General features: G+C 32.3%; 1 protein-coding gene and 1 pseudogene across 1 annotated transcript; both read left to right on the top strand.

The window, feature by feature from the left end:
- Window positions 1-870: 870 nt before the first annotated feature.
- LOC128158104 (collectin-12-like) lies at window positions 871-3,883 on the top strand (annotated as a pseudogene).
- Window positions 3,884-13,610: 9,727 nt separating this feature from the next.
- LOC128158031 (THAP domain-containing protein 1-like) lies at window positions 13,611-25,906 on the top strand. Its single transcript, XM_052820703.1, has 5 exons — window positions 13,611-13,898; window positions 14,179-14,215; window positions 20,023-20,102; window positions 25,411-25,546; window positions 25,650-25,906. Exons 1-5 carry the CDS (start codon window positions 13,611-13,613, stop codon window positions 25,730-25,732), a joined length of 624 nt encoding a protein of 207 aa, XP_052676663.1. The 3' UTR covers window positions 25,733-25,906.
- The last annotated feature ends 262 nt before the right edge of the window (window positions 25,907-26,168 follow it).

The raw sequence follows: 26,168 nt of genomic DNA, 5'->3' as shown, positions 1-26,168 counted from the left end.
CGTAATAAATAGCAATTGGTAATACATACTGAGTAAGCAATTAAGTAGAGACGCAAATGAAAAAGAAAAAATTAAAATATGCCCACCAATTATTCAGTATCGTTGATTTGGTACAATATAATATGCACATAAATAGGTTTGCTTAAGGTAGATGGGTACACCTCTCAATATGAATGTAAACAAAAGAAAATTACAACCAGAATAATTTTACTGGTTTAGAATTTTCCGAATTTTACAATATTTGACCGAAAAAATACGTTTCAAAATTATAAAAAAGTAAACTTCATACAACCTTCAGCGGATATCGAAATCATGACTTAAAAATCACAATATATGCTCTATGCCTTTGCAAATGAAATTCTATTTCTTTACCATCGAAAGAGTTTTTATTATACATGTAATGTATTTTTAATTATGTAATTTTTTTCCACATTAATATCAACAAGCGTCACATACCATCTTTAATATGAATTTATTGAATTTTTGACATTGTTTTAATTTCTTATAATTTGGCAAACTTGCTTGCCCCAAACAATGAGTCATTTGGAAACCTTTTTTTCACTTTAACGTCATTACAGTGAAAATAATAATAATGTAAATGTTTTCTTTAAATTATATCCAACAATTGATAACACCTATTTTCAGTACTAAATACACCATGGAGAAATTATATAAAATATAATATCAAGTGAAATCATCTATAAAGTAACCATTTCAACTAAAACTGATTAATAATAATTAATTTAAGATGCATTATTTATATTAGTTCGGTTTTCAAAAAAAAAAAACCCCACTTTTACTTTAAGTAGAGCAAGGCTAATTTCTTAAACATCAAGGAATTAATTTCATTTACTTATTTTAGGTGGGATTGGTAATCATGCCTGTATTCTGGATTCATTGCCGTTTGTGTACATTTGGTCTGTTTTTTATCGCTTTCTCCGGCCTTGTCTCAGGTTCAAGCAATCATTCATTTGTCAAAGATGTCGCTTTCAACGAACGTTTGCCGATTAACAGTGCTGTTTACTATATGGAAACAAATGATGGTATAGTAAGTCGATCCCATTGTGGAGCAAGATGTTCATCAAAGGGTTCAGAATGTGCTGGTCTGCTATACAACCACCTTACAAGGACTTGTCATGTTCTGAAATCTCGACTTTATGAGCATTCTGTTGACAAAACTATCGTGAAGGCTGGATGGGAACTTTTCATCACAAGCCAAAATGGTAATAATGTGTATGTTACTCCTCAAGACCTTACCAAGCTTAAATATATAATGTCAATTATTGCAAGTAACGAATTTCATTATACTTCCGCTTAATTGCGTCCAGTATGATACTTGGGAGGTACAGGGAACGATAACTCAATTCATTGTCTAAATTTATTCACTTTAAACAAGATAATCTATATACATTTGTATTTGTAGGTAATTGTGGTATAATGTTCACTTTATATATTCCTTAGCAAATCATAAAACTTGATATCATACATGTGCATTTTTTGTATCTCGTCGTTTGATATGTGGTAGAAATATACAGTAATAATAAGTAAAAACTGTAATTTTTTTTTGCTCTAGAAATCTGTATTTAGTTCTATAGTAAATATATTGAACTTCAGCCATTATTACACTTTTGTATATGTAGCACTTTTCATTAAACCTCTGACTCTGAAAACCTTTTAAAAAATCCAACCCCTCTCTCTCTCTCCTGAAAGAAAAAACCCACAACATACAAAAAAAGTTTAAATCCTTTTGACAAAACCTCTGGAAATTATTTTATATGGCAATTTTAATATCTGAAATAAGATAGTTTGCTAAAAAAAAAAAAATTGTAAAATATTTGCTCTTACATTGATACTTTGTTACAAGGCTATCTGAATCTATCATCTTTCATTGAGTGCTTTTCCCATACCGACTTTCAACGTATTATTTAATTATGTTAATATTTCCTTCAAAATAAAGGTATACATCATGTATAAAACTAAAACCGATTGTAGCCACCAGTTTGTTATAATTATTAGGGGAGCTATATTTAAGCACAAGTACTTGCAGTGTTTTTTATAAGGGTATGCCAGAAATGGTCCGTAATCAGTGAGGGAGACTTGGCCTTATGCCAATCTTTAAAATTATTAAGAAAGTATTTGTCTTTGTCACCCACAACTCAAATAAAGATAATATAATTATTTGCTCATTGAATAGGACTTTTGATTATTTTAGAGCTTGTGATCAAGGGTGGCATCTCTTGGAGGTCATTGTTACCTTTACAGAGAAACTGGCATGTCTTGGACTGACGCAAAGGTATTGATGTTATTAAAAACAAGACGCCGATTTAAAATTAAATTCAAACTTGTTGATTCTTTCATAATTATGCATCAAATGCTTTTTCTTACTTTATCTTCAGAGAGATTGTCAGATACGTAACGGGCATTTAGTCATAATAGAAACAGAGGAAGAGAATACATGGTTAAAAGAGGCGTTTTTACCACTGCTAGAGCACGGTAATTCATCATCATCATCATCATCATCATCATCATCACCATCAACACCATTATCATCATCATTATTATCACCATTATCATTAATGACAATAATAACACACACACACACACACACACACACACACACACACACACACACACACACACATATATATATATATATATATATATATATATATATATATATATATATATATATATAACAACTAGATAAATTAGACATATAGAAACAACATAGACAGGGGCAAACGTCAATTTGGCATGGATACTTCAATAATATCAATATCGATATTTTCATTTCAATCATTTTTTTTGTATGATTATAAATTTTTCTCATCATTTAATTACACTAAATTTTTTTGATTAGTTTTATTACATATGATTCCGCATTTAGTAAAAAGCCAATTGTAACAGTGATGCATATTATACATATTGAGATAAGACATATTAAAGATTTTTAAGGACAGTTGCTTTAACACGTACATGTACTTCTTTTTTCAAAAATATATTAATTCATTTTCTTTTAAGTTTAACGTGTTTAAAAAAAAAAAATTTAATGACACTAACGTTTGTAAATGTATATTTGTCATTAATAAATATATCTTGTGCAAAAACAATAAAACTAGTTTGAAAGCCAATGTGTTTTAAATGACCAATAGTTTTGGTTTTAAAAAACATTGAAACATTAAAAAAACCGAAAAGGATAGTAAAAAACTAAGGTTTTTAAAATGGTTACTTCTCATTATTATATTTATACTGTGCAACAACGTTAACAATAAAATAAATTGAAAGCCAATGTATCTTAAACACCAATATTTTTCCTTTTAAAATCATTGATACATTTACAACCCCCCCCCCCCCCCCGAAAAGATAAAAAAACAATTTTATTTTATTAGTTCAACTAACAACGAGTTGTATCAACCAAAATACACTTGTTAAATTAAAAATTCAGAAAATGGTGATATAGTATTAATATTTGATTTGGTTTATTGTAGATATTTGTAATCTATGGATCGGAGCCAGTGATGAATATCAGGACTGGGTGTTCCGGTGGCTGAACAATAAGACTATGATTCCGGGACTCTGGAATCTTGGGGATCCCACTAATTTTGCCAGTGAGGGGGGTGTGATGCTGTGTACAAACGGTTTATGGATCGACGGAGGTTATTCTGACACAAATAACTTTGTTTGTGAAAAGGAACTGTAAGCAGATTGTAAATATTTTGTAGTTTTTATGGTTAAATAAATATGAATTGCTTCATCAAAGCATTGTTAAAAAAGTTTTTATATCTTTTGTATTCAACTGTGTACTTTTTTGTCATCAACCGTGTTAGAAAGGGAACTACGTCTTACTTAAAATAGATACAGTTAAATGTATCCGTCGCAATATTATTTTCCAACCTCGGCACTGATTTATAATGGTGTCTGTAACCACTGGATTGTCATAAATTCAGGAAACCTGCATTAAGAAATTAATATAATCTGTGTATAAAATCAGCTGCAGCTGATATTCTGAACCGTGATTTCAGGAAAAAGACAGTTTAAAACATGATTTTCATTGTGTTTACCAAATATTTAAGCCCCGGTACACCATATCAAACAAAGCTATTGTAATGAAGCATCCTTGAAAGAATTTTTATATCAAATGTTATAAACTTGTAGTCATTTTTATCTAACTCGTTGTGTGTTTTCTATAGAAAACACACAACTTGTTGGATAAAAATCATATACCATCGCAAATCATGAGAGATCCTATATTTATTTACCAGCAAAAATCCATAAACCATTATGAGGCATGAATGCGTCAATTACTTTGTAAATTAGCTTTGTTTGGTAGGGTGCATCGAAGCTTAACTTCTCGGTAAATACAATAAAAATCATGTTTTAAGATGTCATTTTATATGAAATATTAATAAAAGTACCAAAAATAAAAATTTAAAAATTAAGAACAATTGTCATTTTATTGACTAGTGAAAAATATCTGGAATGCTTACAGTTTCTCAAAAAAGGGCAACAAAACAGCTCTTGGCCTCTTCTTTGAAATATCGTGAAATTTAAATTGAATTCCCTGTACACGTTTTATAAAACAAACTTTAGCAATTAAGCAATTATCTCACCTGGTCAAATTCCCGTTTTTGCACACATTTTTATTCAAAATTTTCAAGTGTGTGGAAAACGGGAACACACCATAGGATAAATGTGACACATTACTCACATGAACATGTCGCATGGCGAAAAAATTTGCATTTAGCAGTTTTTCTGATTAAGAATAAAAGTTACAATAAATCAAAGTACTGAAGTACTAACGGGAGTTGATTTTATCGATTATCATTTTTTCTAAAATCAACTTATCTTGCATGACAATTAGTTTCTAGGCTGTATTTGAATTACACAGTTTTCTATTATATGAATTTTAGACTTTTCTGACAAGAATTTCGAGAAACCTCATATGAATCATGTTGTGTAATATTTAAAGATAGATTTCAAACTATGTATAAGTAATTAAAGCAATTCTAAAAATGTTAGGGGTCCAAACACTATTGATATCGAACTCTAGTCTCGTTCAATCAGACTCTCGGCTGTCTCCGTTAATCTCCGACAAGCAAGAGAGCCTTTCTGCTTCTCGTAGATTTACGGAGACAGCTGAGCGCTTGGTTTAACGAGGCTATATTAAACTCTGGCGTAGGAATACACGAGACTATAAAAATATCTTAGTTTTTCGTATTATATAAAATCTGACTTTTTTCAAAGTGTTTATTGATAAGTTTCCTTAAAAAACAATGGTTTAGCATACATTACTTTGAACTTTTCAATTATTTTCAAGAACTAAGTCTTGTGCTTAGGTCCAGACACTGTTTCACTTTCGGTTTGCCATAGTAACTGCATAGGAGAGTTGATTAAAATCAACTCCCAAAAATCAACATTATCAAAACTAATCATAATAAAACATTCTGTAAATCCTTACTTAACTTCCGCCTTCGAAAAAAAGTGTTTGTATACAATTTATGAATGTGCAATGTGAAATATTTTGTTAAAGAAAGCAGTTCCAACAGAACTCAGTGACAATTTAAACCACAGTCCAATATAACATCTTCATAAATCATTATTATTAAGTGGAAAATTATATTGGATATTTGGTTTGAACATTTTATTGCATAAACATATACAAATAGTTCGAACACAAGTTCGAACAACTTACGAGGTTCTATTGTTGAACACAGTAATAAACTCTCTTAACTGGAACCAGGTGACATGATTCCTGCGGATAAAGGATTTACAATTCACCCTCCAGACAGAGTGCCAGCAGGCATTCATCTTAACATTCCCTCTTAAAAAAACCGATGGAAAATATACACCCACTGTAGTAGAGATGTGCAGAAAAATTGCCAAATCACGCATCCATGTGGAGAGGGTAAATGAAAGAATTAAAAACTTTGAAATCCTTTCTCAATGTCCTCATACTTTGCAGTACTTGAGCTTCAAACTATTTCAAGTCTGTTGTATTCTTGTAAAGGACAGTATAGGTTTGAGCCTAAAATGGCCCCATTAAATGAACATGGTCATTTTACTGTAATTCTTTGCTTTATTCGTACAGATAATTATATCTTTCAAGTTTTTACCATTATTTCCATTTTCTTTTAGGTCTCCACAATATAAAAATATGACATCATAAAGTCCACCTTTTCCCGCTAAAATCGCATTTTTAGCATAAAACGGCTTGTTTACAAGCAGTTTTCTTTAAAAAAAAACATTGAGCGATATTTTCACCAAAGATACAATCTCTCCAGTACTTATTAGTGACAAAAAGCTCTGTATCTTGCTTGTAACTATATGGATGCCTCTCAAATTTAATGCAATTCTAAACCACTGTAAATAATAAAAAACAGAACTGGAGTAAAGCAACGATTGGGTCTTGTATTAACTCAGATTTGAAACAAAATTAGCCCTTAATTTTTAAATTTATGTTTTCATTTTCATAAGGATGGTTTTGCTAAATTACGTTGAATTGGACCCAATAGTTCTTGAAAAGAAGAATTTTAAAAATGCCCTCCCTTTTTACAGTTTTGTAGTTTTTTTTATATTTGAATGCAAACTATTTTTGCCTTCCTATTAGGATGCTGGATTTGTTGTGCCAAATTTGGTTGAAACTGGACCAGCAGTTTAGAGAAGAAGTTAAAAATGTAAAAAGATAACAGACGGACGACGGACAAAATGTAATCATAAAAGCTCACTTCAGCTTTCAGGTCAGGTGTGTTAAAAAGAAAAGGATTGTTTAAATCTTCCAATCGTATAGGGAAAAACTGGCAAAAAGATTGCTGCTAAACTTTGAACTAGAGAAATGTGAAAACGTTCCTCTTCCTCTTAAGAAAATATTGCTAGCCATTTTTCAGATAATAAAATTTTAAATTAAATACTGCGCAAAGATAGCTTCAAATACTTTATGTTACAATCGATCCTTTCCCGGGTCTCAAGGTATCACTTGTAAAACAATCCCGAACTGTTGATTTTAAATATGCTTGAAATAGCTTACAATACAGATTCTTTTTTTGGGGGGGGGGGATTAAAACATGACATTTTTTATTATCCATTCAAGCTGTGTTAAAATAATATTAAGTTTCTCATTGTTTAGTCTTCAAATATGAACTACGTTGGGTAGAACTGATGTCATGGGTTGGAAAATGCTACATGTAACATTTGATGGAACAAGTAACTTAAAGATAAAATTAATCAAATATAAGCACAGTGACCACAAGGTATAACAAGCTCGAAAATAAGGAGCCAAGCTTACAACGAAGTGACTTTTTGGTACAAAAATATATATTTAATATTTTCAAAAAAATTAAATCCAGCTAAAACGAGATCGTATATAACGAGACTACGTTTAATACGAGGTAAAAACTTGTGCCCGTTATTTGTAAGCGTTATCGAATATAACGAATATTAGCAACACGTTTGATTGCACATGCATGTACAGAAGTTCCAAACATTTCTGCAAACGATGCGTTTATCGCAGTAACGATTTAACAAACCTTTCTCAAGTAGAAAAACGGACACCGAGGATACCACATTTAGTAAAAACTGATTGACATTTTTGGAACTTACCGAAGGAGAAGGGAATAAGGCGGTGCACAAGGTAAAAGAAACATTGTCAAATGAATGGAGTGTTTACTTTTGGAAAATCCACGGCTAAACAGAGGACGAATATAAGTGATAGAATCTAGTCTCAACACCCAAGGCCACTGCATGCACCATTTGCATGATCATGAGCACGTTTTTGAAAAAGTAAGTGAAGTAAGGAAAATATATTCGTTGAATGGCAGTTGAAACAGTTATTGGAATATGAAACGAAAGACTGTGATCTTTAATAATGAGTTCAACAGTTTAAGGCCGTCCCTATGACAATGCCGGGTGTCGAATCAAGCAAAACGCTCGTTATTGACATCGTTGTGATGCCTGAACAAATAATGTAAATTTAAAATTTATTTAAATAACGCCAATTTAGGAAATTATCATCACTTAGGGTATAAGTACATTTTATATGATTTACATTTTTATTACTAAAATAAAAGAATTCATGTTCTACTCACATAGTCAGAGTTAGTAGTGCACATTTGTAACTTTATACAGATTAATAGATTGAGTAAGTATATGTGTCTGCCCTGGTGACCGGGTTAGACAGACCTAAAGAAAACCATGCATGAACAACTAACTCACTGATTTTATGTTCAAATGATGCAACCAAAAAAGAGTGAACACAGAATTTGTGTAAGACTACGTAAAAAAGCATATAAACAACAGTGCTGACGTCTATTGACCATTTCATTGTGGACATTATTGTGATATTCGGCTATTTGTGTGATATTGTTTATGTGTGAAATTAAATCGGAGAGCACATACAGAAGACTGTCGTAAAAAAGACATCGAGAATGGCTTAAAGAATGCCGTGATTATTTGTAATATGACCAGTGACCGTGCAGGCCTTAATTGTGAACGATATGGTTTGAACTTGGCACATTGTGAACTTTTTTCCAAGTCAATGTGTGCATGCATGTTGGGATCAAACTGCATTCAAGTTTATTGATCTGCGGCAAACAATCATCACCGATTGGTTGAGTACTATTTGTCAAATTTTATTATGGTTTGTTCATCATTTTTGTGTTTATTTTTGAAATTTATGAAATGTGTAAAATTTAAGGTTAACAATTTTAACTTGTGTCCTTTATCTCTAATTTTGCTGCAACTGTTTAAGGTAAAGGACCATACCCCACTTGATAAGTAAAATGCGTACAGATTTTTTCCATATTTTTCAAACATGTATATGATCATGTGTTCTTATCAAATTTTACTCAGTTGGCTGGTCCATCGGTATTATTAAGGCTATGGCCGTAGCTAAAAATAGAACCGATTGCGGAAAACGGCGCTTTTTTCATACATTAAGAATGTAAGCCTAAGCCTGAAATTTAACTTTTACAAAATCATTTTTTGACTTGTATCCTATGTAAAACGTAGGAATTATCATTTTGAAATTCAAAACAATTAATATTTTGTTCAATTGGTTAATTATTAAAATATGGATAAATCTGCTTACAAATGAGATGAAATGATATAAAATTTTCAAAGCGAATTTAAGCTATTGTAATTTTATTAACGTACAGAATTATCTCAAATATTCATATTATTTGCCCCTTAACGTCCTTAATCAATTGGAAATAAAATTACTCAAAGGACCGGCCTTTTCAGGATTACAATGGGCGTATATTTGGTAAAAAATATTAAAATATATATTTTGAAAAAAGATCCGTAAAAATGAAATTGTGCATAGGTTTATCATTTCATCACTCTAAAAAATATGTTTAGTTTATTGTTAAATAGAAAACATGATTTAAACAAACTGTTGATAAATCTGTATTATTTGAATAGCAATAGATGGTTTCTTTTGGAATCGGTAAGTATTATGGATCGAGATCGGTATTTAAAAATTGCAGCCACACGCGTGGATAATGCTAACTACCTGATATGCTTTCAAGACAAACCTCTTTTCAACCATTTTTTAACTGGTTAAAGACTGTTCTTAAAATGAAATAACTTTTCTTCAGCGTATGATTATTTTAATTCTAAAAACATTTTTTTTTTGTGCATAATATATATATGCTCGTTGCTAAGCGAAAAGGATAAAGATGATATTGGTCAAATTATTTTCCCTTGTGTATTTATCTCCCTTATGCACTGAAATAGATCTCGGTCAGGATTTCATTTTGGATGTTTGTGGACTTTCGGGGATTATTGTTCAAATGTTTGGATTAAAATCAACCTTATAATGCATTGATGTTTATGCAGGAAAACAGTAAGAGGTCTAATTTCAAAACGAGTACGCAATCGACACAACCCAGTCCACTTTTCATTTCGCTGATCAATAGGCCTAATTGATTGCAGTTGTCAGGAATTTTAATAGATTTGTTTTGAATCAATTTCTAGGTCAGCTTAATTTCAGAACAAATTTAAGCCAGCCTCGTTAAATTACACCTTTTAACGTTAGCTCTCAATTAGATCGGGCACGCAATAGACGTAATAACGCGTGAATTACGTCAGACGTTGTTTTGTGACGTATGGATAATTACCTTAAGTTAAACATCTTTGTTAATCACCAGTAGAAGTGATTTGTAAATTGATTGAAAAGCATAGTACATGTATTAGAAACTCATTATAAAATGATTACTATAGTTTATTAATTTGTTTTTCTTATGTGGTAATATCTTAAAGTTGCTATGTTTATCTGTAAGCTTGCGGCAAATTTGCCGCAAACAGTTTGCCAGAAGCCAATTTGCATACGAATTCTGAACTTAAGGCAAATTTGCGGCAAACAGTTTCCAAGAAGCTAATTTGCATACGAATTCTGAACTTGCCGCAACTGTGCCGTAAACAGTCTGCCAGAAGCCAATTTGCCTACGAATTCTGAACTTGCCGCAAATTTTCGGCAATTGTTTGTTGCAAATTGGCAGCAAAATCCCCGCAAATTTGCGGCCACTGTTTGCCAGAGGCCTTATATTTTGATAAGGGATAACAATCAAAGAACTGAAGTACTGACGGGAGGTAATTTTATCGATTATCATTTATTTTAAAATCAAGGATATGATTTTCTGCATGACAAGTTGTTTATAATCCGTATTTGAATTACGCACATTTTTATAATATGAATTCTCGGACTTTTCCGAGAATAATTTCGAGAAAACCGTATATAAATCATGTTGTGTAATATTTAAAGATAAAATTAATTCCATCAAACAATGAATAAAGTAATCAAAATATTCCAAAAATTGTATGGACCCAAGCAATAATGAACTCTAGTCTCGTTCAACTATATGCTCGGCTGTCTCCGATAATCTCCGACAAGCAAGAGATACTCTCTGCCAATGTGTACACCGTGAATGTGACAGCTTAATGACACGACCTCTAAAAATAGAATAACTCTCTGCTTGTCGGAGATATACGGAGACAGCCAATGGTTGAACGAAAATAGATTGAGCTCTGGCGTAGGAATACATACGACTGGTAAAAATATCTAAATTGTTAGTACTATTTTAAATCTGAAAATTTTCAATGTATTTATGAAGAAGTTTTCCTTAAAAGAAAAAACAATGCTTCAGCATACATTACATCTTTATCGATTATTTTCAAGAACTAACTCTTGTCAGCGGTAATGATTTGTGCTTGGGTCCAAACACTGTTTCAGTTTCGGTTTGCCAGAGTAAATGCATTGGAGAGTTGATAAAATCAACTCAAAAAAAAGAAATCTAGAAATCATTGTTCTTTTATTTAACTCCTTGACAAAAGCACTTAAGACTTCATCGTAAATAAAACGTAAATGTTTGCCTTATTGTAAGACTTTAAAAAACCATTAAATACACGTGTAATTGAAAACACTGACTCTTACTGAATTATCTACTTTATTACGTCCAATACAAACTAGAATGAGCAAAATAGTCTCCTACTGTCAAAGAAAACAGGATATCTTCTACGTACAATGTACATGATGGCAAATAGGAAATGCATTAAAGGTGTATCAAATCATCCATTATTAACTAACACTATGTTTCACAGAATTAACATATATTTATTTTAAAATATGTATGAAAATTCATTCAGGTCAATTGCCATAGATATTAAACTTTAAAAAAAATACTAAAAGGAGCAAAAGGGTGAGCATTTTTTTATGGGAACTATAAACGATTTAAAATCAAACCTTTAAAAAATCTATTTTATGATTTTTTGAAGGAAATGGTTTACTTTGGCATTTTGATTGATTGAGCAAAATATTAGTGTTACATATGTCGAAAGCAAATTACATGTATAAGCGCGCTCGGGTATAGGAGTAAATGTTTTTTGTTTAGAATAAAAGCATGGTGTCTTGCTTTTGTTAACAAATATTGTGTTAAAAAGAAATCACTATTATATCTTTGATTAAATAATTTTTGGTAAAAATATAAACTGATTTTTTTCATAATTGATAATATCAATGACAATTATCTGGTTTAAGTTATGCCAATATCAACTATGTATAAGTAGCAACAAGATTTGAAACCTGTTTACAAACCAAAAGTTTATATACTCTATATTTTGATTTAAACTCAATACAGATTTAGCGGACATATTAACTTTACCAATGTTGACAAAACAGAGACGAATGTAGCTGAGGACCTAACTGACACTCCTATTGAAAGAACATTTGAATTAACTCTACAGTATGCTGCAGCTATCCTTTATTAAAGCAAAACAAGAAGTCTTAACAGAAATGGGAAACAGGTACTATTGAATTCGTCCTTGATGTATTGTTACAAAATGTATCACCTAAAAAAGTAGGACCAGAACGCAATGCTGTTTATGAATGAATGAAAGAAGGCATTGAACAAATATTCCGACTACTAAAGAGGTCTTGGAAAAAAGATAACAAGATACAGTTTGTGTGTGGTGTTCTTGAAATTTGTTCTGTAGAATTAAATGATTTGGAAGTAAAGCCACGTGTAAAACTGAAATTACCATTATCTCTAAGTAAAATTGCATTAAAGAAAATGACTAGCAAATAAAATAAATATCCGAAAGCTGTTTTGCGCTGTGCTAATACATCATATAAATTTCCATCAGTGTTTAAAAAGTGACAGCTGGAAGCACCTATTCCCTGTCCAAGAGAAACTTAGGGAGTTGACCGGCAAGTTGAACCATGGCTCCCGGACCATGGACCCCGAGTACAATGAAAAAGGGGGCGCTTTGTTAACAAAAGGGATTGTCTGTTCTCATAATTTCACCCACTTGCGAGTGCGAACCTGCACCACGAGTGTATATGGAGTTTCATCCGACGCTAGCTAGGAGAGCTTGCGCAAAATCAAACGAAACAATTTTAAAAGTTCATTTAGTTGAAGATTTGATCGATAAACAGCGTGTTCTTAAGGGGAAATGAGGAATTTATAAATGGATGGAGCTAATTTTTCTGTTCCCCCCTCTGTTGGTAGATAGATTAAAGGCTTTCCAATAATTGCCTATGAGGGGATTTTAATGGATAGCGACACAAAGTTAAAAATGTTCACAATTGTTTGACATCCGTTCAATTGAAAATCTTGCAGCGGAACCACAGTAGGTAGAGTATCAGGCACTGTACCCAAACAATCAAGTATCAGTCAAGGCCAATGTTGTTCTTTGATTGGTGTAAGGTGTTGTGGAAGTTATGACTTGTGAATTGAATCAAAACAGGTACATTCAACATATGAAAAAGTTACACTTGATCGAGGCATTGTAAATGCATAAACAATTTTATCCATTATCTTTATGTTTAAAAAAGAGATTCTGTATGAGGAATTCAGGAAACAGTGGAATTTATCCCGAGCACGAAGGAGAAAGCGCAGCACATTACTAAACAAAGAGTTAAAAACATTTTCTTCGATTGAAAAGAAAATAATTCAAATGTATTATATTTCATTATTTTTTCATATTTAAATTCAATAGCCGCGTTTCGAGTTCATCCGGAACGTCCGTTTTTATTTGCTTTTTATCGCACCGATCACGTGATATACAGAAAATGTTCAGCAGGCGTACTTTCGGTAAAAATTGTTTACAATAGTTACTAAATGTCGTTTGAAACAAAATCCTATTTTTGTGTTGCGGAGGGATGTAATTCTGATGAGAGAAAAAGAGGAAGATATGGTTACATAAAAGATGTAAGATTTGACCCCTTTCCAACCCAGAAAAAAGCGCCTGCACTAAGAAAACGCTGGCTGGACCTCTTGAGAAGGGAAAATTACGAACCAAAGAGAAACCACAGAGTATGCTCTCTTCATTTTAAGGAAGGCAGACCAACAGAAAATCATCCATACCCAGAGCTCTTTGCATATAATAATTTTAAGGAAAGTCTGAAGGTTTGTTTTGGTTTTGATTGCCAAAACATCCAAACGTTGGTATCATGATTCATCAATTTCATGAATGTATATCGAGTGTCCTGTGTTAATATCAAGATATATAGTCCAAAAAAAACCTGCATCAAATTAGATGGAAAATGCTAATTATTTATGATATATTGTAGGATTAAACACAAAATTGAGAACTGTTTGAGCTTTGAACATTTTAATAAGGTGTTGAGTATTTACAATTTAGAGACACATATGCTAGTCTTGATTGCTTATAATTTGTTATACTAAGATGCGTTCAACAACTTCAATATCTAAGAGGGAACAGTGTCACTGGATGAAATATCTGGTTTCAGCCCTGCGAAACTCTGCGGAAACTTAAGGTTACTTTAAGTTTCCGACAGGTTTCAGCACGGAAACTTCAAGTTTCATTAAGTTTCCGCAGTGCTGAAACTTAGGCTGTCCATGAATCCAAATGGTTTCCGCAACGGAAACTTACTGAAACTTGAAGTTTCTGCATAGTTTCAATCTCCATATACGTTTGGGATACATATTGTTTACAAATGGTTTCTGCGACGGAAACTTACTGAAACTTGAAGTTTCTGCATAGTTTTAACCTCCATATACCATGGGAAACATATTGTTTACAAAGGGTTTCCGCAACTGAAACTTACTGAAACTTTTTATATTTTTGCTTTCACAAAACCTGAGCAAGGTTTCTACTTTATGTAAAAACAAAACAATTTCAAACAGTTCCAAATTTATTTTGTTCAAAAATCTGAAATTGTTTCCAATAATAAATAAAATACAGCCAAGATACAATAATGGAGAAACATCCATATGGCAATTCCCTTATTAGGGACTTTTATTTAAAAAATGATAAAATTGCAGAAGAAAAAAAACTCCCATAGAAATCTTTACATTTGTATTTTTTTTCATCTCGATTAAATGCCTATCAAATCTCCCTTTAAAAATGCAACAAAGATCTTACTTTTTTAAAAATATGAATGCAATTTACAAAATAACTGCACGTACACGAATAAACAAAGAAAACTTCACTGTTACATGAACATGATACACTTGTCTCAATTTGTTTTGAACTACAATGAATATGTACACCATAAAATATTTTGGAAAGTCTAAAGTATCCATTTAAAAAAAAAATACACTACAAGATAGTAGTTGACTATAGAGGTATGACCCAGATTTGATTTGAATATGTCAATAAATTCCAAAATGAGGTCAAAGTGACCCACTTACAAGTTGGGATAAACCTTTTTCTTTGTTAGTAATATAATCTAATGTTTTACAATAGAACAGGATTTGATATCATTTTTTTGATAATCCATTAAGTCCAAAGTGAACTTTTCATTTCCACCCATGATGTACCAACTGATCAGATTTTAATATCATAAGCCTGTCAGTATTTAATAGATGACCCATAGGGAGATATGAAAAGCTTGTTGGCCAATAAAAAGCTAACAATGGAGCAGTCTGTCAAATCATGTGCAAAAATATGATGTACACATTTAATTAATTATGCTGATTGTAACACACTTCATTCCTGATGAATATTCTTCTTTACACACGGTTTACCTTCCTACATTTCACTACTTTACCTACATAAATATTTTTAAATCCAAGACATGAAGTAAAATATACATTGTTTATATACGACAAGTATTACTACATGTACATGTACTTGCTTTTTGTAGCATGAATGTATAAAATACAAAGTATCACACAAATCATTCACCTTACAATTCTCATCAATACCAGCATTTTACTTATGATATAAAAGCTAATTCCAATTATATATTAGTTATATAACACAGATTAAAATGAAACCCACATGGAAACAACTTTCCATCCAAGTAATTTTGTTATATAAAAATTGTAATACATGGGGTATATGTTTTCTTTATATATTTTCATATACGACATAATTGAATATTGTTTGGTGTATTTTATCATTTCTTTGACCCATGCATTCATCTCCTAATGCAGTGTTTTTACATTTAAGATTTAAGATTGGTTTCTTAATTTTTCATATATTGCTGCAAATAAAAACTATAAAAAGTTATCAATAAATGTTTAAACAAAGAAAATGGGAAAAAAAGTAGTTAACACTTATCAACTTGGAGGTGTGAGGATATATGTTACATGGAGTCTAATATTTTATGCAATATTTGCAAATATAACAAATTATTCAAGAACATGAAAGTTAATATCTGCAAGGTCTATTCAATCATTTAATAAGTCAAAACCATGTGATTTTCTAAGACCCTAGCTTACAGACAGACATTGTAATATACTGGTATTTGATCATATAAAAAAAGTACTTTTATAGTTTATAGGTTTTTTGAATTGAGAATACTTTACAGTTAAAAAGTCTTGTTCTGCAGAGGTTTAGTCGGGTCGTAGAAATGTGTCCATTCGAATCAATAAGGAGTGTCCTTGGCTGTTGTTGATGTAACCCGAGTTGTAGTTTATGGAAATAGGCCTTTTGGGGGGACTTTCGAGCATTGTCCAGACCGGTGAAGCACTCATATGATCACATCATGGCTACAGCAGACTTAGTAGTTCTGGACAGTGGTAGCATTAAAATTCTTCTTCTTGCAATGAACTTGTTCCTTTCACTGGGCTGTACTTTATGTCTGTTTTATTTATCTTAAACATGAATAATAAAGTTTCATTTAGATTTTTAAACAATAAACATAAGTCATTCAGCCTAACATGTAATAAAAACATTCTGAATAAAATTCTGAATACAGAAGCTACTATGCAGTTGCCAGTTGCTGTTTAAACTATGTCATATAATGACTACAGTAGTATCTGGTCTAAAATGTTTCATTTTATGTTTTAAGCTATGTTATTTTCATTTTGATTCAATTATTGTTTGTTGTACAATGGAAAAACTTATCAACAATAAGTGTGTTTCACCTCCCCCCCACCCCCCCCCCCCCCCCCCCATCAACCTCCTTTTCAAGAACTTAGACCTGGATTTCCCAAAAAGTACTACAGTAAATTATAAACATCCAACACATGTATAAGTTAATGGTGAAAATAATCAATTTCAAAGCAATACCTTGCGTTCACATCGTCCAGCTGGTCAAAACATTCACCCGAATCACAGGGGCTCGATCAGATGTCGCGCTCTCATTGGTCAATTCAATGTTGCTCAAGATAACTCGTACGCGGTCTTGTATTTTATAGGGATTTTCAAACGATATTCAAACTTGCTTTGATGCAAGAAATACATAGTCACGTCCTACCGAATGTCCGAGGTATGGTTAAAATATTTCTACAAAAATATGAAAATTAATACATATACTCACCACGTAATAAGAACTTCTTCACTCATCATTTGAATATCCCTCTAAAATACGAGTCAACCTACAATTTATCTTGATCAACAAAATTAACCAATGAGAGCGCATGAATAAATTTGGTGCGCGACATCTGATCGAAGAAAGTGTCACCGGAGAGTAAACTGGAAGAAAATGCTTGAAAACTTCTAAAATTGTTGCCGATGTTTAAATTTTGCAGGTATTCCTAAAAACTATGGTCCTTTCCCGATCTAATGATACCTAGAGTGCAGGGTTTAACGTCCGAGAAGAATTAATACGAGGCGACCGAAATCGGGAGGTAGCGATTTTTTCGAGTTTTGATTCCTCCCTTGTGTATTTTATAGTATAGAGGTGGTATATATAAAAGGTTAAAAAAACTTCGTGACTAGCCCCTGTGGATAATCTTGATTATCATGCATATAAAGTTGGTTAATGGTTATCTTGGTCAAAACGTATATTTAAAAGAGATATGGTAATAAAAATCAAAACGCCGAACCAAGTTTGAAAAAATGACGCCATCTTGATTTAATGGCGCGAGATCTCGTTTACAAATGAGAGATAAATTTAGAGCCTTGAAAATGTTATTGGGAGTATCTATATTGTGCATTAAGTTACCTTGACATGAGTCCTTCGTTCCTGCATTATCTCCTTGTTGTAGAGGCTTTTAATGCTTCTCAATTCTCCATTTTATAACAGCACCTTCTTGTCCATTTTAACCTTCGCTCGGAATCATAAAGTGCGCCAATACTGACCAATCAGAACCCGCTAAATCTTGGAAAAGTGCATCTTGGGATAGTTTAAAATAATGTTTAATCAAAATTATATTTTTTACCGAATAGTATACTTTTTACATGTATATTTATTTTAAATAAGAACTGTCGGAGTCAGTATTTCCTGGTTAAATACGACAAAGTATTGGTGTGTGTTTGTTACAATTGTATTTGTAACACGTGATTAACCAAAAACAACATGGCCGACCGTTTGTTTACAAATGTCTAATGAAATTAAACAAGTTTTAATGAGACATATGTATCAGATTTCGTCTTTAACTATATTTATTTTATTTACATGTACTGATGATTTTGCCAAACTAAATATGATAGAGCCATATATAGTTTACTGACAAGTTAGTATTGACTTGTCCAATTTTCACCGCGATTCTAAGCACGGTCATATTCTTATTCAAAATATAGAGGTGTGAAAATATTATGTTCATCACAGATCAGGTTCTGCATGAACACACAGAAATCACAAATATAATTAGATGCCGATCAATTAACGGGGTCCGGTTTACAGCGTTCACTCGTACGGTGAATTTACAACTACAATGAATTGATAGCAATTATTTTACAGTTACACATGTGCACTGATTGGTCTTGCTATGAACAGTACGTTAAGAATACTTATGAAATTAAAATACAAACGCGTTAAATAAGCCGGGAAGTAAGACGTACACGTCGGACTGATATATAAACAAAATATAATTTTAATTATTTGGTATACTTTGTACATCAAATGTATACGAATGTATTATCAAATTTCAAAAATGGGATTAAAATCACGTGCACCACATGGCTAGTGCTAGATTTTAAACTGAACTTGTAATATAACGTATAACTTCAGTAAAATTATAAATAATGCTTATTATATCTTTTAACAGAAACATGTGCATGTTTCATAAACATGTATCAATATCTGTGTTTACAGTACAGAAAGTAATGCAAGTAAAGAAATGCACGAATCACATAGGCGTTGAACCGGGGGGTGGGGGGGGGCTTAGTGCAAAGTTAGAAATAACCAATAGGCATATAGCCCCCCCCCCACTTTTTCTCGCCGGAAATGTAATTGTTCCTAAATTTACCTTGAAAGATTGAGAAGTTGGAGTAATAGGCATACTAGCACCCCCCCCCCCCCCCGACACGGATTAGGAATTTCATGATTTTGGGGGAAAAAAATTGGGTAGGGAAATTTATTTTCGGAAGTATATAGTATAGGTATACCCCCCCCCCCCCCCTCAGAGGAGGTCACCTGGACAAAGAATGTATACACATGTATACACGTGCCCGAGTACCTAGGATTAATGATTTCATCATATGCATTAAACAAGATCAGACATCAGTTCTTCTTTTCAAATTCAATTAATTACTTAGTAAGGTTCTTAATCGCCTTATTTGCCACATTTGAAGATAGTTACATGTATACATATAGTTTCAGTCACGCTGAAACCTTACTATACATTTTAGTATGTACGGATTCATTATCATTAGGCTAGAATTAAACTTAAACCTGTTGAAAATAAATAATATCACTATTAAACTCAAATCAATTTTAGTAATAGTTTCAGCAATGCGTAAACCATTTGGAATCTTAACTTAAAGTTTCAGCATACTGAAACCTAGCGGAAATGTTCTGAAACTGATTGATATTTCCATAATAATTTACACAACTTTTCACATGATTCAAATTTAGTTTCCGCATTGCGGAAACCATGAGGAATCTTAACTTAAAGTTTCTGCTGACTGAAACCTAGTGGAAATGTTCTGAAACTGATTGATATTTCCATAATAATTTACACAACTATTCACACGATTCAAATTAAGTTTCCGCATTGCGGAAACCATCAGGAATCTTAGACTAAAGTTTCTGCTGACTGAAACCTAACGGATACTTGCTGAATCGATATAATGGTTTCCGCATTGCGGAAACTATACATGAAACTTCAACTTCAAGTTTCAGCAAGGTTTCCATATAGTTTCAGTTTTGCTGAAACTTGATTTTTCATCCAGTGTGTATGGTAACAGACACTCAGTTTGATATCTCAGTTCCTCCCCCAGTGAATTCCCTGGCTGCCAGTGAAAGTGTACTTGTATGTAAGATTATTTGCTGATATAAATTAAGTAGAAAAACTTGTGCACAAATATTTTTCATTGTAGATCAATGAAAATACTAGTATTTCTGATAAAAAGCTAACAATGGAGCAGTCTGTCAAATCATGTGCAAAAATATGATGTACACATTTAATTAATTATGCTGATTGCAACAAACTTCATTCCTGATGAATATTCTTCTTTACACACGGTTTACCTACCTACATTTCACTACTTTACCTACATAAATATTTTTAAATCCAAGACATGAAGTAAAATATACATTGTTTATATACGACAAGTATTACTACATGTACATGTACTTGCTTTTTGTAGCATGAATGTATAAAATACAAAGTATCACACAGATCATTAACCTTACAATTCTCATCAATACCAGTATTTTACTTATGATATAAAAGCTAATTCCAATTATATATTAGTTATATAACACAGATTAAAATGAAACCCACATGGAAACAACTTTCCATCCAAGTAATTTTGTTATATAAAAATTGTAATACATGGGGGTATATGTTGTCTTTATATATTTTCATATACGACATAATTGAATATTGTTTGGTGTATTTTATCATTTCTATGACCCATGCATTCATCTCCTAATGCAGTGTTTTTACATTTAAGATTGGTTTCTTAATTTTTCATATATTGCTGCAAATAAAAACTAAGTTATCAATAAATGTTTAAACAAAGAAAATGGGAAAAAAAGTAGTTAACACTTATCAACTTGGAGGTGTGAGGATATATGTTACATGGAGTCTAATATTTTATGCAATATTTGCAAATATAACAAATTATTAAAGAAAATGAAAGTTAATATCTGCAAGGTCTATTCAATCATTTAATAAGTCAAAACCATGTGATTTTCTAAGACTCTAGCTTACAGACAGACATTGTAATATACTGGTATTTGATCATATAAAAAAGTACTTTTATAGTTTATAGGTTTTTTGAATTGAGAATACTTTACAGTTAAAAAGTCTTGTTCTGCAGAGGTTTAGTCGGGTCGTAGAGATGTGTCCATTCGAATCAATAAGGAGTGTCCTTGGCTGTTGTTGATGTAACCCGAGTTGTAGTTTATGGAAATAGGCCTTTTTGGGGGACTTTCGAGCATTGTCCAGACCGGTGAAGCACTCATATGATCACATCATGGCTACAGCAGACTTAGTAGTTCTGGACAGTGGTAGCATTAAAATTCTTCTTCTTGCGATGAACTTGTTCCTTTCACTGGGCTGTACTTTATGTCTGTTCTATTTATCTTAAACATGAATACTAAAGTTTCATTTAGATTTTTAAACAATAAACATAAGTCATTCAGCCTAACATGTAATAAAAGCATTCTGAATAAAATTCTGAATACAGAAGCTACTATGCAGTTGCCAGTTGCTGTTTAAACTATGTCATATAATGACTACAGTAGTATCTGGTCTAAAATGTTTCATTTTATGTTTGAAGCTATGTTATTTTCATTTTGATTCAATTATTGTTTGTTGTACAATGGAAAAACTTATCAACAATAAGTGTGTTTCACCTCCCCCCCCCTCCCCCCATCAACCTCCTTTTCAAGAACTTAGACCTGGATTTCCCAAAAATTACTACAGTAAATTATAAAAACCCAACACATGTATAAGTTAATGGTGAAAATAATCAATTTCAAAGCAATACCTTGCGTTCACATCGTACAGCTGGTCAAAACATTCACCCGAATCACAGGGGCTCGTCTTAGCCGAAGAAAGTGTCACCGGAGAGTAAACTGGAAGAAAATGCTTGAAAACTTCTAAAATTGTTGCCGATGTTTAAATTTTGCAGGTATTCCTAAAAACTATGGTCCTTTCCCGATCTAATGATACCTAGAGTGCAGGGTTTAACGTCCGAGAAGAATTAATACGAGGCGACCGAAATCGGGAGGTAGCGATTTTTTCGAGTTTTGATTCCTCCCTTGTGTATTTTATAGTATAGAGGTGGTATATATAAAAGGTTGAAAAAACTTCGTGACGAGCCCCTGTGGATAATCTTGATTATCATGCATATAAAGTTGGTTAATGGTTATCTTGGTCAAAACGTATATTCAAAAGAGATACGGTATTAAAAATCAAAACGCCGAACCAAGTTTGAAAAAATGACGCCATCTTGAGTTGATGGCGCGAGATCTCGTTTACAAATGAGAGATAAATTTAGAGCCTTGAAAATGTTATTGGGAGTATCTATATTGTGCATTAAGTTACCTTGACATGAGTCCTTCGTTCCTGCATTATCTCCTTGTTGTAGAGGCTTTTAATGCTTCTCAATTCTCCATTTTATAACAGCACCTTCTTGTCCATTTTAACCTTCGCTCGGAATCATAAAGTGCGCCAATACTGACCAATCAGAACCCGCTAAATCTTTGAAAAGTGCATCTTGGGATAGTTTAAAATAATGTTTAATCAAAATTATCATTTTTTACCGAATAGTATACTTTTTACATGTATACTTATTTTAAATAAGAACTGTCGGAGTCAGTATTTCCTGGTTAAATACGACAAAGTATTGGTGTGTGTTTGTTACAATTGTATTTGTAACACGTGATTAACCAAAAAAAAAATGGCCGACCGTTTGTTTACAAATGTCTAATGAAATTAAACAAGTTTTCATGAGACATATGTATCAGATTTTGTCTTTAATACATGTACTGATGATTTTGCCAAACTAAATATGATAGAGCCATATATAGTTTACTGACAAGTTAGTATTGACTTGTCCAATTTTCACCGCGATTCTAAGCACGGTCATATTCTTATTCAAAATATAGAGGTGTGAAAATATTATGTTCATCACAGATCAGGTTCTGCATGAACACACAGAAATCACAAATATAATTAGATGCCGATCAATTAACGGGGTCCGGTTTACAGCGTTCACTCGTACGGTGAATTTACAACTACGATGAATTGATAGCAATTATTTTACAGTTACACATGTGCACTGATTGGTCTTGCGATGAACAGTACGTTAAGAATACTTATGAAATTAAAATACAAACGCGTTAAACATGCCGGGAAGTAAGACGTACACGTCGGACTGATATATAAACAAAATATAATTTTAATTATTTGGTATACTTTCTACATCAAATGTATACGAATGTATAATCAAATTTTAAAAATGGGATTAAAATCACGTGCACCACATGGCTAGTGCTGGATTTTAAACTGATTTTGTAATATAACGTATAACTTCAGTAAAATTATAAATAATGCTTATTATATCTTATATCAGAAACATGTGCATGTTTCATAAACATGTATCAATATCTGTGTTTACAGTACAGAAAGTAAATACAAAGTAAAGAAATGCACGAATCACATAGGCGTTGAACCGGGGGGGGGGGGGGGGTGGGTCTTAGTGCAAAGTTAGACATAACCAATAGGCATATAGCCCCCCCCCCGCCCACTTTTTCTCGCCGGAAATGTAATTGTTCCTAAATTTACCTTGAAAGATTGAGAAGTTGGAGTAATAGGCATACTAGCACCCCCCCCCCCCCCCCCCCGACACGGATTAGGAATTTCATGATTTTGGGGGGAAAAAAATTGGGTAGGGAAATTTATTTTCGGAAGTATATAGTATAGGTATACCCCCCACCCCCCTCTCCACGGATTAGGATTTTCATGATTTTGGGAATTAGGGTTTTTTAGGGTTTTTCCTCAATATTTCTGAGGATTAGTCTAGCCCCCCCCCCCCCCCCCACTTTCAATTTGCGACCGACGCCAGTGAATCATGATACAGTCATACATGCAGTAAAATCTGAAATGCATGTAAATAATTAAACAATTATGATATTAGACTCAAACTTCAAGTGGGTTTTACTTGTTATTATCAACTGTAGAATTTTTAAAAAAACAATTCCTGTGTACATGTGTTGGCGTGCTATTAAAAAAGAAATGAATTAGCTCTAAACTTCAGGTTGTACGAATATTTGGTACGATTTGTAAAAATTTACAACGACATTACCTTAATTTGTTTGCTTAATTAGTTACTGTACCTCAAGGTTCATTCAAATGATAACTAAATGATTTAAGAAGGAGTCTTACAAAATAGGTATATTAATTTATTTTACTAAATAATTATAATTTACTTATCTATTTTACTAACTCAGGTACACACAAATTGAAAAAAAATTCCCGCCGGGCTCCAGTTATAAACTCACGCTTCGTACTGTATATATGTTATGTAACAGTCTTTTGTTCACTCCTGACAGAAAAAACCCTGCAATCCCCACAGAATATACAGGAAAATCACAGAGGAGGTCACCTGGACAAAGAATGTATACACATGTATACACGTGCCCGAGTACCTAGGATTAATGATTTCATCATATGCATTAAACAAGATCAGACATCAGTTCTTCTTTTCAAATTCAATTTATTACTTAGTAAGGTTCTTAATCGCCTTATTTGCCACATTTGAAGATAGTTACATGTATACATATAGTTTCAGTCACGCTGAAACCTTACTATACATTTAAGTATGTACGGATTCATTATCATTAGGCTAGAATTAAACTTAAACCTGTTGAAAATAAATGATATCACTATTAAACTCAAATCAATTTTAGTAATAGTTTCAGCAATGCATAAACAATTTGGAATCTTAACTTAAAGTTTCAGCATTCTGAAACCTAGCGGAAATGTTCTGAAACTGATTGATATTTCCATAATAATTTACATAACTTTTCACATGATTCAAATTTAGTTTCCGCATTGCGGAAACCATGAGGAATCTTAACTTAAAGTTTCTGCTGACTGAAACCTAGTGGAAATGTTCTGAAACTGATTGATATTTCCATAATAATTTACACAACTATTCACACGGTTCAAATTAAGTTTCCGCATTGCGGAAACCATCAGGAATCTTAGACTAAAGTTTCTGCTGACTGAAACCTAACGGATACTTGCTGAATCGATATAATGGTTTCCGCATTGCGGAAACTATACATGAAACTTCAACTTCAAGTTTCAGCAAGGTTTCCATATAGTTTCAGTTTTGCTGAAACTTGATTTTTCATCCAGTGTGTATGGTAACAGACACTCAGTTTGATATCTCAGTTCCTCCCCCAGTGAATTCCCTGGCTGCCAGTGAAAGTGTACTTGTATGTAAGATTATTTGCTGATATAAATTAAGTAGAAAAACTTGTGCACAAATATTTTTCATTGTAGATCAATGAAAATACTAGTATTTCTGATTATATAAAATGTACTTTTGAAAGCATGATTTCATATATTTTTTCATTAAAGTATCATTGTTTTTCAGCAATCACTGATCAATAATGATAATTCATTGTTTGTTGCTGGAGTCAGTGGAGAATTGAATGGAAGTTGGCCAGTTAATCAAGAAATTGAAGTGACTGTTCATGAGTGTCCAACAGTTGCATCTCTTTCTGTCACAGGTGAACATTTTGATTTGAAAAAATAACATTTTTTTTTAGACTCTGGCTTTTTAAATAGAGGTAAGCTTATTACACAAAAACTTCCATTGAAAATATACTGTAGGTACTCATGTAGAAATGGACCACTGTTACATCAGTGGCAGCTTTTGCAGTAATGACATGTCAACCAGAGATATAGGAATCTAAACAACACCCACTACTGCAGATATCAAGGTTCTGGAGGAGAAATCAACCAAACTTGAGGATCCTGAGAAACTCATGAGAGAACTGTTTGTCAACAAAGTTGTGAAAGATGACAAATATGTACGAATGTATACTGGACTACCATCGAAGACAATCCTAAATGGTGTATATGGTATGGACTGGTGCACAATAAATTCAGTGATATTAAAAATGTTAATACTTATTTTTATTTTATTTTTACAACATGAAAAAAAAGTTGATCGTAGTTTATTATTTAATATAGCACAAAACTTAATCATAATCTAATGTTCTATGATAAGGTAACATTTTCTTATAAATAATTTTCCTCTATATTAAGATATCTTGGAAAAGGCTTCACCAACATTGAAGTATTGGTCAGGACAAGGGAGTGCTGCAAAGAAAAAATATCAGAAAGACA

This window comes from Crassostrea angulata, chromosome 8 (genome assembly GCF_025612915.1).
Source record: "Crassostrea angulata isolate pt1a10 chromosome 8, ASM2561291v2, whole genome shotgun sequence".
Classification (NCBI taxonomy): Eukaryota; Metazoa; Mollusca; class Bivalvia; order Ostreida; family Ostreidae; genus Magallana; species Magallana angulata.
Note: the sequence above shows the minus strand (reverse complement) of the source record. Positions and strands in the feature narration are given on the sequence as shown.

What these genes read in the sequence shown, in the direction of transcription:
- LOC128158031 (XM_052820703.1), top strand. Translation starts at nt 13,611, where the DNA reads ATGTCGTTTGAAACAAAATCCTATTTTTGTGTTGCGGAGGGATGTAAT. An exon ending in ATTTTAAGGAAAGTCTGAAG is followed by an intron (nt 13,899 to 14,178) that starts GTTTGTTTTGGT and finishes TGTTATACTAAG; the next exon opens with ATGCGTTCAACAACTTCAAT. An exon ending in CTGCCAGTGAAAGTGTACTT is followed by an intron (nt 20,103 to 25,410) that starts GTATGTAAGATT and finishes ATTGTTTTTCAG; the next exon opens with CAATCACTGATCAATAATGA.